At 26.6% G+C, this 20,719-nt stretch overlaps 1 protein-coding gene across 1 annotated transcript; it reads left to right on the top strand.

The window, feature by feature from the left end:
- Positions 1-8,905: 8,905 nt before the first annotated feature.
- Positions 8,906-11,580, top strand: LOC110625619 (B-box zinc finger protein 20). Its single transcript, XM_021771254.1, has 3 exons — positions 8,906-9,091; positions 10,913-11,341; positions 11,473-11,580. Exons 1-3 carry the CDS (start codon positions 8,906-8,908, stop codon positions 11,578-11,580), a joined length of 723 nt encoding a protein of 240 aa, XP_021626946.1.
- The last annotated feature ends 9,139 nt before the right edge of the window (positions 11,581-20,719 follow it).

Here is a 20,719-nt window from a genome sequence, read left to right as displayed (position 1 = left end):
GGGTTGGTCGTTGGTTTATGCTTAGGAAATTAATGATTTTTCTTATACTGATATTTCTGCTTTTGACTTAGTGTTGCTCATAGTTTGGCTAGAGTAGTTAACTATTCGATAGATTCATTATTGGTACAATTTTAAAGAATATTTAATTTTACCAACGACTTTTAGTGTCAGCAATATATTAATTTAATTAGCGATAAAATATTTCATCGATAATAATTTATATTATTTTTAATAAATATAATATTAGTGATAATGATACAGCATCGGTAAAATATTAATTATTAAAAAAATACTATGACCAAAATATTTTACTTATGACTTATTTTGTTGGTTAAATTAATATAATTTAAAAAAATAAATTATTAAACTTTTTACATATTTAACCTATATCAATAAATATTCTAACTGTATAAATAAATATTTAATTAAAATTAAATAAATATTCTAAAAAAATAATATAAAATTTAATTGTATTACAAGTGTAAATATTTAATAAAATAGTTCATTTAAAATCTAACTTAATTTTGATATGCTAATATCTATTAGACAAATTATAAAATGAAGTACAATCAACTATGTAGAGGAGGTGGAGTTGGCAAACCACACGTTAATATAGCTATTTGTTCCATCATAGAGGCATGCTCCATCAAAGAAGATTTTAATTCATCTAACTTATTTTTCATCTCATTCCTTATCTCATTTTTCATTTCATTCCTTTCTTGTTTACTATTTTCAATTTCATTCATGAATTCTTCCCTTTCTCTTTTACCATTCTCAATTTCTTATTGCAAATCATTAACTCGTTCCATTAAAATGGCATTTTGTATTTCAATTGACAGTAAAGATGCAACAGATGTAGAAGATGAAGCGAGATGAGGATAAATTATTGAAGACTGAAAACCATGACCGTATACCCTTCGCTTTTTGCTACCTCCAACCACATCTATATATATATGGTTATCATCAATGTCTTCCGATTATTGCGTCATCTTCTGTCTCCTAGAAATAATGCTTTCCTATATATATATATATATATAAACAAAAAAGAATGTTAACTAAAAATACCACTAATTTATAACATATATTTCAAAATATTTTGCAATTACTTATATAATAAATCAACATACATGTATTTGTCTCGACTTCTGTTCAATAAAATTCTTTTTGTCATGATTGCGAGTATGAGTATAAACAAATAGTTTAGTTGCACTCGTTAGTCGACCCAATTCTTTCTCTAAATGCATATATGCATAAATCATAATTAATGCAAAAGTTTTAAAAAAATAAATATAAAGATGATACTCATCAATTTATCATGTATCTCTATAATAACTAATTGATCCACCTGTACGGATAGATGGTCCAGGGGCATCTACAGAATCATGACGATTTCGAGAGTTTTGCGCTGAATGTTGAATGGCTGCAGGATCATTCTAGTGTTGTTTCCATTTTTCCATGTTTCATCATTTATGAATATGGACTTTTCTCCTTTTGTCTTGAAATCTAACATCATAACTTGATATCTATTTGCTACTTTTGCTTTCCAAACTTTTTTAATCATTCTATCAATGGATGAATCCCAATAGAATTTTTTCTACAATGATATAATTATGAGTTAAAAATGCGCGTGCATATATATATATAAAAGAACTAATATATTTATTACATTAAATTATTCCCGATAAAAGTTTATTTTTGTCTCCTGTGAGACACCTCTCTAATTAACGTCACTAGCATCAATTCGCTCTTTAAAAATAACAGTAATAATTCGAGCAAAGCAGATCCGGGTGAAAACCTCAATAAAAAGGATAATACTATTAAATAATATTTTATAATTTAGATAAATTTAATAAAGTAATAAAAATATTAATAATATACTCATAATTCTCATCCACACAACTGTAATGATCGCCGCCCTTAGAATCATTCATAGCAGACCCTTATGAGCTAGAAACAGTTTTTCTTGCACCTAACTCTTGATCATTAGAGCAAACTGATGGATGTGATTGCGACGTCAAAGACTCACTTTCAGATGTCGAAGAAGTTTCTTAAATCCGAATTATGTGTACTTAATGAAAAGTGTTTACTTCTAACCATTTACTTAATTAAAAAACTAAGTTAAAAATATATATTTTATAGAAAGAATTGTATCATCAGACATTGTTCAAAAACCTTTTCTATGGCTTTATCCTTTTTTTTTCATTACTTTAAAATATTATTATGTTTTTAAATAATATTAATAATTCAGTACTTATCCTAATATTATTAGGAGTTTATTTTATTCTTTTAGTAATATTTAAAATTAATTTTTTATTATTATACTAACCATTAAATTTTAAATGATTATTATACTAATAAATTTATAATAAATTTAATTTAATTTATTAATATTTTATTATTTCTATTAGTATTATGAGATGGTTATAAGAAAATAATTAATAAAAATTTATTATACTAAAATAATAAATTTTACAAATAAAATATAAAATATGAAAATAATATTAATAATTTTTATTATAATATTTTCTCTAGTAAAAAAATATTGTAATATTATAAGTGAAATTAATTTCGTAATGATTCTAAATTTTAGAGAATTAAATTAAAGTTATTGATTTGAATAAATTTTAACATTTAAAAATTAAATTTATAAATATATATTATGTAATCTATAAGTATATGATTTTATTATTTAAATTGATTTTAAAGTTAATAAAATTTGAGTTTTATATATATTTAAATTTACAAGGGATGGCTATTTTATCAGTGAATTTAAATTTTAAAACAGTTAATAAAAGTTTAAATTTTGAGTTGTACATAAATACTAAAAAGTCAAATTTATGACATCAAATTATTGATATAGTACATTTAAATATTAAATAATTAAAAACTAAAAAGTGATAGTATTAAATTATTCTACTGCATCCCTAACCAGCGAATGTGATTAGAAATATAGATAATGAAGCAAATATTGCACTACCACACTCCTAACTAACCATTGTGATTAGAAACATAGATAATCAAGCGAAAGTTGCTCTACTACACTGCTAACCAACCAATGTGATTAGAAATATAGATAATCAAACGATTTCAACTTCAAGAAACGACCCAAGAAATTCTTGATAAGTTAACTACGCGTGAAAGAGATCCATATTGGAATGCCATAAGATTGAATCTTGATAAGTTGCTAAATAATGGAGAAAGAACCAAAATATTATTCAAAACATTATCTTTATTCATTGGCTAATTGTGGCGGCCACCTTAAGAGTGTTTTTATAGCCTCCAACCCCTAATTCTATTGTAGGAAGGTATAATTACAATGTAGGAAGGTGTAATTATAATATAGGAAGTGTATCTAATCAAATAGTTAAATCTAGATTACATTAAAGATCATTTTTCTAAATTGTCTTGAGAAATCTCTTCCTAAATGGGTTGCACGAATTTAACTTTTAATATAGGCCAAATTAATTTAAAACAAATCCCACAAAATACTAAAATACCAAAATAACAAAATTGACCTAAAGGCAATTTGGCCATGCATGCATTATGCGATCTGAAATTGTATTATGCATCTATATGTATTAAAGAGTGTGTTGCTTATTTTCTTATTCTCACATGCTTTCTAAATATAGTTCTTATCTTGTAAATTTTGAATTAAGCGATAGTAGCTTGATTTGTCATGATTTGAAATTTTTCATTTTAAATTTTTGAAGTATCGTGTTATTTCCTTACTCGTATCATTCTCTCTCTTCGAAAAGATTTGTTCTCGAATTTTTAACCATAATGACAAGAAAAGGATTGACATATATGTGATCCTCTTTGAATTCAGTATGATATTTTACGAATGAAGCACTAAACTTTGACATCTCTCATTTTTTTTCCTTTTTTTTTTTAAATTAGACAATTGAAACGATTTTTTTTCTTCACTCTTCTTTTTCTTTTTTTATCTCTTACTTTTTTAAAAAAAATCTCACACAATTAAAATAAAAATTTTTTTCTTTGTTTTCTTTTTTTTTTATATATATATAAGAGAAATTATAAGATAAACTGAAATAAAAAAAAAATTAATAAGATAGACTAAAAATATATGAAATAAATAAATATAGATAAATGAAAATTTATCTATCACCATGCTCTGATATCAACTGATGCGGAATCGAGAATCAACATGTGATCAAGAACCCCGTCACACAATTTAATAAAAAACAAAGCAAAGATATCTTCTAGAAGGCTGCTCTACTACACCATTAACCAACGAATGTAATTAGAAACATAGATAATGGACTGAAGGTTACTCTACCACACCCCTAACTAACCAATGTGATTAGAAATATAGATAATCAAGCGAAAATTACTCTACTTCGCCCCTAACCAATCAATTTGATTAGAAATATAGATAATCAAACAATTCCAGCTTCAAGAACACCACAAGAAATTCTTGATACGTTAACTACGCATGTAGGAGATCCATATTAGAACGCCACAAGATTGAATCTTGATAAATTGCTAAATAATGGAGAAGAACCAAAATATTATTCAAAACATTATCTTTATTCATTGGCTAATTATGCTTACCACTTTAGGGGTGTTTTTTTTTTTTTTTGAAATGAGGATTGGGGGAGTGGAACATGAGACTTCTCAGATTTATTTAGATACACTTACTACCAGGTTAAGCCCGTGAGTGTAAGGGTGTTTTTATAATCTCGAAACCCTAATTCTATTATAGAAATGTGTAATTACAATATAAGAAATGTATATAGTCAAATAGTCAAATTTAAATTACATTAAAAATAATTTTCCTAAATTGTCTTTGAGAGATCGCCTTCCTAAATTGGTAGCACGAATTTGACTTCTAATATATGACAAATTAATTTAAAACAAATCTTACAAAATACTAAAATACCAAAATAATAAAATTGGTCCAAATGCAATTTGACTATACATGTATTACGTGATCTGAAATTGTATCGCTCGTTTACATGCATTGAAAAGTGTATTACTTATTTTTTTGCGCATATCAATAATAATAATTATATATATAATAAATATATATATATACATATAATTTACAAGTTATAAATTATAATGAATATAAAAATGTATATTATTGAGAATTATCACACAATTTAAAAATAAGTACAAAAAGAAATTAATACACAGATTTAACGTGATTCACCAATTTAACTACGTAAACGGCGGTTAGAGTTTTCTTATTTTTCTGTAAGTTTTGAAATATAATACAATAAGAAAATATATTCGAATACAATAAGAAAATATTATATATTTATATACTCAAAAAAATATAAAAAAAATAAAATAATTTTAAAAAAAATTCGTCTTGGGTTTTGCGCTGGAACCGTTCGGGTGAACAAAGTCAATAAAATATTATTAAACTTCATATTTTAACATCACATAATAAATAAAATTAATAATAATAAACCTTTATTTCAACAAAATACAATTTGTTTAAAAATAATTATCTTCCTTTGTCGAGGTCTATTGTCATCGTCATACATATATACAAATTAATAAATTTCATATTTATCATTAAATTACTTAATAATTAAATAAAAAAATTGATTTTTACAAATTAATAAATTTCATATTTATCATTAAATTAATTAATAATTAAATAAAAAAATTGATTTTTTAACATACAAAATTCGTAGCATGGGCAAAACTGAACAGTAGGAGACTAAACTCATTAACCCATAAATAAAAACTCTAATCCAAAATCCATAAACACAAACCCAACTCACAACCCACACCTAAATATATAGCTAAAATCCAAAAAATTGATGCCCCTGGAAAACTGCAAGCGCCTCTACCGCTTCCATTGCCACTAGCACAAGACGGTTGAAGAAGAAGATGAAAAAGCCACTGTATGTTCAGAAAATAAACCACAACCAAAAGTCAATATAAGGACATTGATATGAAACAATTAGTCTTAGACTTTATGTCAGATTTGGATCGGGTCTAACTTTTACTGTCGATATCTGATAGAAACCCACAGTAACTTTTCGAAAAAGAAATTTTGAGACGCACGACTTTCAAAAGTGTGACGAGAGCCGCAGGCCTGTCACAAAGTTCGATATGAAAATTCCATCGTTTAGGGGTCAATTTTGCATTTTAATTATTTTTTGGATATTTTGAATATTTTCGTAATTTTGCATATTAAAGTTTTGTTTCTAGTATAAATAGTCTCTCTTACCTATTAGAAACTCACTTTTGCAATCTTTGAAAAATTTCAATAAGACTTCTCGTCTTTCAGTCTATCTTTTATTTTATTTCGTCTTAGCCAAACAATATTGATTAAAACTCTTGACGGAGTGTAATTAGTTCTTTATCAGATATGCAGAAGGTAAAACCCATAAAACAATAGGGGAGAAGCCGAAACAACCAAACCAAATAATTTGTAGTCCATCGATATTTAAAATCACCAAAAAAATCACCTTGAAAAGGTGAGACTTCTACACTACAAAAAAAAAAATATAACATGGCAGAAATCATGGCTTCTCGTAGCCGGTAAAAGCAAAAATCGTTGGACATAGTAATATAATCTCGAGTTGCCGTCATCATTACCATGCTATAATCCTCTTCTGAACATGAACAAAATCTTAACTAAAAAACTGAAACTAAGAATACCAAACAGAATGAGCAAAACACTATAGTATCCAACGGAGAAAAAGAAGGGCAATAGAAATGGAATCCCCACTCTTTCTCGCTCTTTTGCTCTTCTTTTTCTTAAAATAATTTATTCAAATCCAAGACAATAAAAAAACTCCTCTTGTCTGCAAGTTTAAAGACGAATATCGATTTTAATTTAATAGATAGTTGAGCTTCATCTTTTTGTCATTTACGTACCATGGTGTAAAAGTTTTGCCCTTCTTTTGAATAGAATCTTTCTTGTAGTGTGGGATATGTAAATGCCATGTCACTAAAGTTATTACAGATATTCGTGATGTTTTAATAGAATTTAGAGAAAAATTTGTATAGGGAAAGATCCTACCATACATAGGATTTATTATATGGTGCATAGGATTTATTATATGGTGCATAGGATTTATTATATGGTACAATAAAGTAAAGTAATGTGAGATAGATAATTATATAAAAATAATTATTATTTTTTAAAAAAAAGTTTGTTAGTCGGTTATTATATTTTTAGGGTTGACTCATCTGTTACTACACTATTAATATATAGTTGTCCATGTTGTAACATGTACTATATAATTTCTCAATTTAAAATGTTGATTCAGTTAAATTTATTACATTCTTTTACTGATTATTAAAAGACTTTGTAACAACTTGCAAGTTAAGATTTAACTTTAATTTTTTAATTTTTAACTTTAATTATTAAGTAATTGGATTAGACATATTTAACTTTAATTTTTTACTTACAATGTCGATCTAGTTATGATTTGGTCTATTTTGATTATATTTAGATATTTCTAGAGAAAGATAATGAGGTATTTTTAATATATAAAATTAAAATACATCTTCCATAAACTAATAAGATAAGATACATTGTATTTTTAAAGAGAAAACTCAAAATTGGATGTTTATGATGAGGCTATTGAAAGAAGTATAGGCGTGCTTAACTTAGTAAGAACTTAGGTTAATATGAGTGTATTTAGCTTGATTTTTACTTTGTAATGTGGGTTTGGTTAAAACCTTTTGGTTGTTTTGTGTATATCTATATATTTTTCAAAACAGGTTATGAGGTGTTTTTAACCTACAAAATTATAGTACATATTTTATAAATTAATAAGTGTCGAATATTATAGTTTGTAGTTTTAAAAACAAAACTCAGATCATATGTTTATGATAAGATATTATTGAAAAAAACATGGGTATATTTAACTTAACTTGGTAAGAATTTGGGTCAATATGGGCATACTTAATTTGATCTTTATTTGTAAAGTCGGTCTAATTAAAACTTTTGACTATACATGAGATATTTTCTGAGAGAAATTATAGACTAGTGCTTTTAGTATATAAAATTATAATGCATCCTTTGTAAGTTAATAAGTGTAGACACATGGTAATTTTAAATTGAGAAATCAAATTGAATGTTTATGACAAGACGATATTGAGAGAAGTAACTATGAACAATTTCTTGTCAGTAAATCTCCAAATGGATATAAGAGGATATATGCTCATTCCTCCTTTGTATTTAGACAATAAAATAATTTGATTTCACCACGTAAAAAAAAAAATTCAAAGAACAAGTGAAATATTAATTAGGTTGCTGGAAGGAACTATCTCCCATAAACCGACACGGTTAGTTTCTAATTGGTCCTCTACCTTCCCACACACTCTATAACAGTTTTATTACCATAATGGTAGATCCTATATAGGTTCACTATAATCAATGAATAATATTTAATATAACAGTTTTATACTATAATTTTTCCAAGAAAGTTATAAAGTTGCAATTAATTAATTACAAGGCAGAAGCTATCAGATCAATAAATAGGAAGATAAATGCAAATTTGCAGCCATACCTTCTAGTCCTCTCTAATTCTAAGACTACTGACTTTGGGGGATGACTGTGAAAGCTATGGCTGTTTCAGTACTTTTATAAAAAAAATCCACAAATCCCAACATGCTTTTCTCATCTGTACTCATCAAGAAAGAGAGAGAATATATCAGAAAATTTTCCAGAGAGTCCACAAATTTCTCCTTCAAAGTCATAAGATTGAGATACAATTAAGATTCCTTCAGCTTAGATGTTTATCCATTAGACCCTATTGCCCATGCTCCCATAACAACTTTGTCAGTTTCCTCTTAATATATATAATATATATAGAGAGAGAGAAAGATTCAGACAACCATGTCTGCTTTAGCTTCATCCAACAAAACTAGTTCTGGTGGAAGAAAAGAGATAATTACTGGAGAGAAGAGAATGAAGATCAGATGTGATGCTTGTGACATGATTGAGGCTTCTGTGTTTTGTTCTGCAGATGAAGCTGCTCTTTGTGATGCTTGTGATCACCATGTCCACAATGCAAATAAGCTTGCGAGTAAACACTTACGCTTCTCTCTTCTTCATCCTTCCTTTACACAATCCCCTCTTTGTGATATCTGTCAGGTTAGTTATTGATTTAAAAATTTAAGTCAGAAGACTCAATTTTACTTTTTAGTGAGAACTTTAATTTCTATTAATTTATAAAAAATATTTATCTATGTGCATAATATTATTAAAGTAAAATTTAATTTTAAGTAAGAGAAATAAAAATATTTATATGCATAAAATTTTACAAAGTTAAATTAATTTGCTCACATATTGATTATGAATTTTTAAAATTTTTTAATATAAAATTTTAAATTATTATTTTTTAAAAAATACTATTTAATTTTAATATTTTAATCTATATTTAAAAATTTTTAAATTTTAAATATAACTATAAACTATTAAATTCATTTTTTATTTAAAATCTATTTATTTTTAAATTAAATAGTCCATAAAATTTATTAAATAATTTAAATATTATTTTTAAAATTATTTTTTCTACAAATTTAAGATTTATTTTTTAAATTTAAATAGTTTTAATATATAATTTCAATCACGAGATAAATAAAAGTAACTCCACATCTTAATAATAAAAAAGTGATATATATAAATAAATTAGGTTAATATATATTTACATTAAATAGTGGTGTGATTGTGCACTAAATTTTTACAAAATGATAAAATTATTATTATATAATTTTATTAATTTATAAAAATTTAAAATACAATCAAAAAATTAAAAACGCAATTAATAATATATGTAATCAATTTAATATTTTTCTAATAATAATTAATTTATATTTAATTATTATATTTTTTATAATTTTAAGTGTTTAATGAATTAATTTCGATTATTATACTATCTACTTATATATTAAATTAATTTTGATTATTATGAGATCTACGTATATATTAAATCAGTAAATTAAATAATTAATGAATAATTTACTTTATAAATATTTTAAAAATAAAAAAAATAAGCAGGTGGAATTAAAATCTCAAAAATTGAACGTAAATTTTTTAAATTAAGAAAAGTAAAGAAGAAAAGGGACAGATTAAAATGACTGCTTTAAAATGGTATTCGCAATGATATTTTATTTATAAGAGAATTTTTATTAAATTTTTAAATTTTTAGATATTTTATTAATTTTCATCTTTATAAAAATTAATCAATTAAAACATTCACCTATTTTATGAAATTAAATTATTTAGTCAAAATAAGTATTAGTCAACTTATTTTATTTTTAGTCAAAGAGAATAAATAGTATAAATATTTAAATGTATAAAAATTAAATGATATATATAATTAAAATTACATGAATTAAATGACATAAGTATTTAAAATATATTAATAAATTTATAAAAATTAAAATATTTATTTTATAAAATATAAAAATATTTTAATTGAATAATTTTTAAATAGAATAAACTAATAAATTTTTTAAATAATTTAAAAATTAAATAATAATTTTTCTTTCATTTATCTAGAATTAATAAAAATTACGTTAATACTTCTATAAAAATTTATAAAAGCTTAGGGCCATAATCCTCTTGGCCCATACTTGAATTCGCCTATTATACAGTAACACTCCTACATTATTTTAATTTAGACAATGATATTTTCATAAAAATAGTAAAATTATTATATTAATATTATTTATAATTTAAGATTTATATAAAAAATTAATTTTAATTATTTTATATAATAATATTTTAATAAAAATTTTATTTTATATTTAATAAATTATAATTTTAACCGTATTTTTAATTTTTTTAAAAATAATTAAATTGCCATATATTCGGCAGCAGGAACGAGATACAGTAATTTCAAACTCTTATTGTGGGCCTAAAACTGTTTGTCTCCCCCTCATGATTCATTTTTTGTTAAATATTCTTTAGGAGAGACGTGCTTTTCTATTCTGTCAAGAAGATAGAGCTATTCTATGCAGAGAATGCGATCTTCCAATCCACAAAGCTAATGAACATGCCGAGAACCACAACAGGTTTCTTCTCACAGGTGTCGAGCTCTCTACTTCCTCTTTATACCCAACAACATCCTCTTCCAACAGCTGCAACACAAACTCCAACACTAACAGGCAAAGCCCTCAACAGCCGTACCCACAGCATCCCGGCAGCTTTTCCGATAAAATCTTCGATACTCCTTCAGTTGAAAGAGCATCACCATCAGTACCTAACAATTACAGCCAAAGCAGCGATAACATTTCAGTTTCTACAAGTAGCATTTCTGAGTACTTAGAGACACTTCCCGGCTGGCGAGTCGACGATTTTCTTGATCCTTCAATTGCTGCTCATGATGGCTCCTCTAAGGTTTGGTTCATAATTACACCTTATGTACTTCATTATTAATATTAGGCTACACAATGAGAAGAAACAACTCCTGTGCCTTATCGCTTGTCCATCTTTGGCTTGTTTTCTTTATTTTTTTTAGGATGTTATAGTTGAGACTCGTGAACACCACCATCTCTGCTGACTTTGTCCCTGCGAATTTGACGCAGACTCTTGACAACATCTCGCCATTGATAATGGATATCCTGAAAGCTATATGATTTCTTTCTCACCAGAAGATTTAGCCTTCTGGGTAACTGATCCCAAGGTTGAAGAAGGTTTGGTTGACGGATTAAAGGAGTCCAACGAAGCAAACAATAGAAAAGTTGATAGGAAATGGAGAAGTGAAGATTCTTTTGCAGTTCCTGAGATGAACCGTAGATCACATGTTTTTGTTTAAGAATGTCTTAGTTTCAGACTTGTGAGAAGGAAAGCGAAGTTTGGTCATAATTTTCATGGTGAAATGATATCAATGCACAAAGCGAGATTTTTTTTCAAATAATGCATAATTAAAAAAAAATTTCGAATAATAAATGGTTTGTTTGATACCATTGGCGTCAAATAATAAATGGTATCTAATAATAAGGCCCTTGCCATGCCATGGGAGCTCATTGAAAACATATTTATGCTAAAGTGCTGGACGATCAGGTCTACACCCCTTAGGGTCAATCATCTCAAAGAAGTGTCTGTATATCACCTAATAATGTCTCACGTACGCTTGTATACCACCTAATAATGTCTCACGTACGCTTGTATACCACCTAATAATGTCTCACGTACTAGTGTCTGTATATCACCTAATAATGTCTCACGTACGCTTGTATACCACCTAATAATGTCTCACGTACTATTGGTGATATAATCAATCTGTAATAGCTGCACCATTAACCTGCAATTCAATAATTAGCTCCACATCCTGAAGACTAATGGTCATTTCCTCTTCTGAAAACATAATGTATGGGTCTCTGGTCTCTACCGCTCAATAAGGGCAGTAATTAAATGTCAATCCAAAGTCAAAAAATCAAAACGTATCACGCCATAAAAATCCATTCGTCGTAGGTGAGAAATAATTTACTATAAAATATCGTATCTAGATGTAAATCGTACTAGTTCTTTTACATTCTATAGCTCTAGTCTTGTGTGCATATAGTAACAATGGGTCATTTGGATCCAGTAAAAAATAATTACGACAGCTATGACAGTTGCATATTTCCCCGATATCTAATTATATAGAATAATATACAATATTCCATCACAATCAAATACTCTACTAATAAATATTTACTAAATTTATTCTATTCAAAATCACAAAAAATATTCAATAACCATATTAAATTATCATTTATAAATTTTTATCAAATTTAATTACAATTAATTTTTCTCACTAAATCACAAAAAAAAAATTTATCACAACACTGATATACTTTTACTAAATTTATTCCATCCAAAAATCAAAATAAATATTCAATCACCATTTTACATTATCAATTATAAATTTCTACTACATTTAATTACACTTAATTTTTTTAACCAAACTTTTTAATTAAACTAAATAAAAATTATTAATTCTATTATACTTGAATCACATTATATATTTTAAAACTAAATTAATTATCAATATTTATTTTTTCACTAAATCACAATAAAAATTATCTATCACTATACTAATATATATTTACTAAATTTTTTCTATCCAAAACCACTACCATATTACATCATCAATTATAAATTTCTAATACACTTAATCACACTTAATTTTTTACTAAACTAAAAATAAATTATTAATTCATTATAACTAAATTATATTATATATTTTAAAATTAAATTAATTATCGATATTAAATTTTTCACTAAATAACAATAAAAAATTTAACACTACAACAATATACATTTACTAAAATTATTTTATCCAAAAATCACAATAAATATTATTAATTCATTCTATCCAAAAATTACCATAATTGATATTAAACTAATTTTTTTAACTAAATCATAATTATATAAATTTACAATATATATAATAATAAAAATTATAATTATATATAAAATTATAACTCATAATTTTATTTTTATATATCAAACAAAATATATATATATATATACATTTAAAAAAATTGAGTTATAGACAAACATGTTAAAGAGAGATAGGTGCTGAGGGAGATGGTGTAAAATGGTGGAGAGGGAGATGATAGAGAGGAAGAAGTGTGCTGAGGAGAGAGGGGGAGAAAAAGGAAGAAATGGGAAAATGGGAAGATAGGGAAGGAAAGCCAAAGTCTCCACCCTTACTCTGCTCGCTGAGTAGAGTAAGGGGCTGTGTGTATACATGCAGGCACCACGCAAGCCTGCATGCATGAAAAGTATTCAACACTCTAAATGCCGAACATGCCATATATGCCACTACGGGAACAGTTCAGTGAGCTCTCGTGACATTGTTCGATATCAATAGTATCGAACAATCTGCTCCCGTGACAATTCGACACCAATCCATTGTTCGACACCCATGGTATCGAACATGCATGTTCGGTAGTATGACTGTCGAACATGTTTTGATACGCAGAATCTGAAAATATTTTCACATTTTGTATGATTTGATAAATAATTTTTTAATTATTCATGATTTGAAAAAAAAATTATGTACAAAGCGAGATATTTGTAGAGATTGGAAAAAGACGGTCATCACATTAATTAAAAAAATTATGTACAAAGCGAGATATTTGTAGAGATTAGAAAAAGACGGTCATCACATTAATTAAAAATTTTACTATTATAACTACTGAAAATCTTCTTTTAATATTCATTGATTGAAATTTCATTCATAACAATTTAATTATTATACTTACAAATATATATCTTAATGTAAGTCATTAATCAATCAAATGCTTTATTGAATAATTTAAGTTTTGATTGTAAGTCATTAATCAATCAAATGCTTGATTGAATAATTTTAATTTTAATTTGATGTAGAAATTTTTTTTGTTAGCCGATTTGTGAACATGTTTGCACATAAGATTGATTTGTGAACGTGTTTGCACATAAGATTACTCATACGACTCGTTTGTGGGAATGGTTTGTCAATCCCTTTGTTTCTGTTGAATTCTTTGAATAATAAAGTTTTCAACACTTCAATTTTTTTTAAAAAAAAATCATTTAATAAATGTCTCTTATTTTATTATGAAGTTAACTTTTAATAATATTTATTGTATAAAAAACTCCTCTCATTAGAGTTGTAGTATAAAAACCATTATTAAAATAACATAATAATTTAATATATTATTTGCTTTTAATTTTTTTTTCAAAAATATTGTAAGCTATTGTCCATAAAAACTATATTTTAATTTCATTTTTCTTAAATTTGAATAGTCTAAAACTATTATCTATAAAATAATACTTAATTTATATTTTTAATATTTTTAAATTTAAAGTATCTAACTTATCGCCTATTGAATTTATATTTTCTAGATTTATTTTTTTTTAAATTTAAGTAGTCATGAAACCATTAAATTTAATATTACTCGTAAAATATTTTTTAAAAAATAATTAAAATTTATTTTATTTAAATTTAAATAGTTTAACATATAGTTTTAATAATATAAATAGATTAGAAATCAAATGAGATAAAAAAAAATTCACTTCTCAATAATAAGAATGATGTATAAAATTAAAATAAATAATATAAATAGATTAGGAATTAAATGAGATAAAAAAAATTACTTCTAGATAAGAAAAATGGTGTATAAAATTAAAATAAATAATTGGTGAATAAAAGAAAATTTTTACTTGAAGAACTGAAGTTGAAATCTTAAAAATAAAATTTAAATTTTTTAGATTAAAAAAAAAGAGAATGGAGATACATAGTATAATATATATACATAGTAAAAATTAAATGAATTAATTAAATAGTATAAATATTAAAAGTGGTTAAGAATCTATTTAAATGAAGAACTAATTGAAAAGTTTGATTTTTATAGAATATAAAATATTTTAATAGAATAATTTTAAAATAAAAACTAATAAAATTCTTAACATACAGGGATGTAATAACAATTTTTCTATTTTACGTGTAAAACTATCTATATACCCCTGAAAAAATTGAAAATTTTCAAACGCAGTTTTGCATGCTTAATTAAATAAATAAATAAGGGTTGGTAAATGCTCTAAATTAATTAGAAATTTGACCATACCAAATGGTCCAAAAGAAAAAATTATATAAAATATGTCTATTTTATATATTTGACCTAATAATTTTATATCGCTTAGGCTGACATAGTTTAGTAGTGAAAGGCAGAATCAATTTCGAGTCTCTTATCCCCATACTTAAAAAGAAAAAAAAGCATTAAAATATGAATCTAATAAGGAGGGAATATGAAAATTCATATTATTAATTTTGCCAAACACAAAATTTAAAAAAAATATATTTATTTTAAATTCTTTCAAAATTTGACATTTTAAATAAAGGTAAAATAAATTTAAAAAGTTATTTAATAATTTTGAATTAACTTTACATATTTATCCATCCACTTTACTAATTCTATAATGTGGGATTCTACGACCTTCAATCTTAACACCTTGTTTCAAAATAAAAATTTGTCAATTCAATTTTTTTCTATCGATGTCATTGTTTGGAATTATTATAAAAAAAAATATACAACGATAATTAGCGATGATATTGATTGGTCGATACTCGACTTACCCCTAAAATTAAAACATAAAACATTAGGATTTTTCAGAGTGTAATGCTTGCTATACAATGACACTTGCTGGCTTGCTGCACTGTGCAGCAAATGCACGTGCTGGCTTGCTGCATTGTGTGTGCAGCAAGTGCACTTTGGCATACAATTGTTCATATCTTGATATCTTTTTCTTTCTTGGGTTGAAACGAACCACTTCTAGTGAATCTGAAGATTGAAGACTATTTGATATTAGAAAAGTATTTATAGTCCTATTTATGTCTATTTAGGTAAGGAGATCTTATGCGTAGTGCTTTCTAACTTTTGGAATTGGGTTTAATATGTAAAGTTATACTAATTAATAATATGACTTGGCAGGTGCCTAGCTTTTCTTATTTATGGTTTAGCTGTTTTATTGTTCATTAATATGGTGCTTGCCTATTAAAACTATAATATCATTGTATCTTGTCAGAAAAAATAATATCATCATATTTTAATCATATGAACGGACTATGAAGAACTCTACAAACTGAAGGCAACGTATTATAGGTGAAGAAAAGAACTAATACTTTTGCAATCTAGAAGTTAAAAACCATTCGATTATATTGAGTTTGCACCGGGTAGATTTATTTAGAAAACAAAACACTCTCTCCCAGAGTTTCAAAGGTACTCCGTACTCAAGATTCGAACTCGATACCTCTAATCGAAGAGTAACGAGTATTTTTTATATTATATAAACAATAGACATATGACTCAATGTGGGTTGGAAAGTATTTTTTTTGAATGTGAGAAATCAAAAGTAAATTTCATGTACATTGCTATTGCTACACATTGTACAGTGCTGCAAGGCTTGCTATACATTATTTTCAATTTATCATAAAATTGACTATAATACTGAATTTTACCACACGTGTTAATCGACTTAGAAATATTTATTTTTTTTTATTTAGTTTTAATTTTTATTCCTAATTTTTATGTCATGAGAGATAATTTTATTTTTGATAATTTTTATTTTTGATAAAAATATCTTATATCATTTCTTTCTTAGGCTGCAAAGACTTTTTTCGGTGGTGAACTTAAGATGAGAGAATTTGAGGTTTTCTGCAAGTACACTCGAATATTATGTACGACTCCTATTGTGTATAATTAAAATGAAATTGTACATGTTTGAAATATTTATTCATATATTTGTGTTAGTTCTACCAGTAGTTACCCTTTATTCTGCGGGTGCACATTCTATTTGGTGGAGATGATGCATTTTTTAATGGGTTAGATCCATACCTATTTAATGACTTATTTACATATTTATATTTATATATTGCAGTAAGAATATAACATGAGTACTACTAGAACATGAATGTAAGCTAGATTGCGACAAGATTGCCTATTGAATCTTGATTTCTTAATTGGATTGGATACATCTATAGAGTTTGTGCGTAGTAATCCAGAATTTATGGATGGAAGTAAAATTCGATATCCATGTAGAAAATGCAATAATCGAAAGTACTTGCGTGTTGATGATGTCAAATTACATCTTATGAAGTGGGGATTTAGACTGGATTATTATGAATGTAATAGACATAGTGAGTCATATAGGGCGTATATTTCCATCTGTCTTTTTTGATTCAATGGAACATCTTTCCATTCATTTGCCATATGAAGCTAAAGTTGCAGGTCTAATACAATACAGATAGATGTATCCTTTTGAGAGGTAATAATTCAACCATTATATATTTATATACACTAAGCTTAATTCTTAATAGTGCTATTATTTTTTAGATTTTTATGCCACATGAAGTAAAATGTAAAGAACAAGGCAAAAATAGAGGGCTCAATATGTAATGCATACTTAGTATAATAAGCATCCAATTTTTGTGTGCATTATTTTGAACCTCATATAATCACACGAGAATGTCAAGTACCCCGTAATGATTATAGTGGAGATTCTGTTGAAAATGAAGGAAATTTATCTATATTCAAGTATTCAGACCGTTTTTATGGGAAGGCAAAATTGAGAATATTGTCCGATGAAAAATATAAGGCTGCCCAAATATATGTCTTATTAAACTATTAAAAAATTGATACATATATTAAGTAAGTTTATTATATTAAATTTCAATTTAACTGATCAAATATCAACTCAATTAATATGCATTTGTTTTTAATAACTACTCGCTTTAAACTCTAAATTCAGTGTGTTTATGAATGAGATATAATAAATGAATCAAGATATCAGTGAGTCTAAAATTGAGGAAGCTCTGGAAAAATTTTCTCTGATCAATTCAAAACTTATGTAAGTATGAGAAAAATTTACATGTAAATGTCATTTGAGCAGTTAATTTTATGTGCAAAAACTTACATAAGAACTTTTTATTATTTTTTGTCGGACAAAAACTTACAAAAGTTGAATGGACGAGTCACAGCTCTTGGCCGGTTTATATCATGCTCAGCCAGAAGGTGTTTACCATTCTTATAAAGCCTTAAAATGAAAAAATATTTTTTTGGGGGGTGGAGGGGAAGAGTGCATAGAGGCATTTGAAAATTTAAAAACCTTTTTATCATCTCTCCCTTTGATAAGCTCGCCCGTTGGAGGTGAGGTTTTATTTCTGTATTTGTCTGTAACATAGGAAACTATAAGTTCGATGCTCATTCGTGAGGACAAAAGGGAACAAAGTTGAACTATCCTCCTCTCGAGTAGCGTTTGCAGTTTTGATGTCAACCATAAAGTTACGTCCATACTTCAAGTCACAGACCATAGAAGTTAGAATAGATTATTCTTTCCGAAAGGTTTTATATAGGCCGGAGCTATCAGAGTGGCTGTCCACCTGGACAGTAATATTGTCAGCCTTCGATATCATGTATGTTCCAAAAAAGGCCATGAAAGCTTAGGTAGTAGCTGATTTCATTATAGAAATAACTCTGCCATTAGAAACTTCAGAATTGCCTGAACCGACTATTGAGGAGTGGGAGGTTTGGGCGGATGGTGCTTGTGGAGCTGGGGGTTCTGGAATTGGAATCCTTTTGCAGAGTCAAACTAGATTAAAGTTTCGCTACGCAGCGAAACTCGCTTTCAATGCTATCAACAACGTAGCCGAGTACGAGGCCATGATTATGGCCCTAAAAATCATCAAGAAAATAGGTATACAGAAATTTATTATTTTTAATGACTTATAGTTGGTTGTTAATCAGTGTTAAGGACATATTAAAATTTGAGAATGTCAAATACGAAGAGAAGGTTCGCTCATTAATGGTGATGATCAAAGACGAGCAAGGTAGCTGCAAACTTTTGATACGAGCAAGGAAATGGCATGATGTTTCAAAGATTTAAAATAGAAAACTCCAAATCATGACAAATCAAGCTACCATCGCTTAATTCAACCCTTACGAGATGAAATCTATATTTGAGAAGCATGGGAGAATAAGAAAATAAGCAACACAATCTTCAACACATGTAGACGCGCAATGCAATTTCAGATTGCGTAATGCATGTATGACCAAATTACATTTAGGCCAATTTTATTATTCTGGTATTTTAGTATTTTGTGAGATTTTTTTAAAATTAATTTGGCCTATAATGATGTGAGCAAGGAAATGGCATGATGCTTTAAAGATTTAAAATGAGAAACTCCAAATCTTGATAAATCAAGCTACCATCGCTTAATTCCAGACTTACGGGATGAGAACTATATTTGGGAAGCATGAAAGAATAAGGAAATAAGCAACACAATCTTCAACACATGTGAACGCGTAATACAATTTCAGATCGTGTAATACATGTATGGCCAAATTACATTTAGGCTAATTTTATTATTTTGGTATTTTAGTATTTTGTGGGATTTGTTTTAAATTAATTTGTCCTATATTAGAAGCCAAATTCGTATAGCTCATTTAGGAAGGAGATTTCTCCAAGATAATTTAGGAAAATGATTTTTAATGTAATCTAGGTTTGACTATTTAACTAGATACCCTTCCTATATTGTAATTACACTTTCCTACAATAGAATTAGAGTTTGGAGGCTATAAAAATATCCTTATGGTGGCAGTCACAATTAGCAAATGAAAAAAAAAATGATGTTATGAACAATATTTGGTTCTTCTCCATTATTTAGCAACTTATCAAGGTTTGACTCTATGGCACACTCTAATATGGATCTCCTCCATGCTTAGTTAACTTATCAAAAATTTCTTGCGGCATTCTCAAAACTGGAATCGCTTGATTATCTATATTTCTAATCACATTAGTTGGTTAGGGGCATAGTAGAGCAACCTTCGCTTGATTATTTATGTTTCTAATCACATTGGTTGGTTAGGAGTGTGGTAGAGTAACATTCGCTCCATTATCTATATTTCTAATCACATTAATTGGTTAGGGGGTATAGTAGAGTAACTTTCTGGAAGATATCTTTACTTTATTTTTTATCAAGGTGTGCGACAGAGTTTTTGATCTCGAGTTGGTCCTGGGTTCTGCATAAGTTAGTATCAAAGTACACTGATAGATAAATCTCTATTTATCTATATTTATTTATTTCATAAGTTTTTTTTTTAGTCTCTTATTAATTTTTTTCAGTTTATCTCATAATTTCTCTTCAAAAAAAAAAAGAAAAGGAAAAAAAACAAAGAAAAGAAAAAAAAACAAAGAAAAAAATTTTTTTTTCAGTTGTGTGAGATTTTTTTTTTTTGAAAAAGTGAGAGA

The sequence above is a fragment of the Manihot esculenta genome, chromosome 11 (genome assembly GCF_001659605.2).
Source record: "Manihot esculenta cultivar AM560-2 chromosome 11, M.esculenta_v8, whole genome shotgun sequence".
NCBI lineage: Eukaryota > Viridiplantae > Streptophyta > Magnoliopsida > Malpighiales > Euphorbiaceae > Manihot > Manihot esculenta.
This window is presented reverse-complemented; position numbering and strand designations above follow the sequence as displayed.

Bases quoted from the DNA above. Each gene is read 5' to 3' on its own strand.
- LOC110625619 (XM_021771254.1), top strand. From the start codon at position 8,906: ATGAAGATCAGATGTGATGCTTGTGACATGATTGAGGCTTCTGTGTTT. The intron at 9,092-10,912 runs GTTAGTTATTGA...AATATTCTTTAG, and splicing joins CTCTTTGTGATATCTGTCAG to GAGAGACGTGCTTTTCTATT. The intron at 11,342-11,472 runs GTTTGGTTCATA...AGGATGTTATAG, and splicing joins CTCATGATGGCTCCTCTAAG to TTGAGACTCGTGAACACCAC.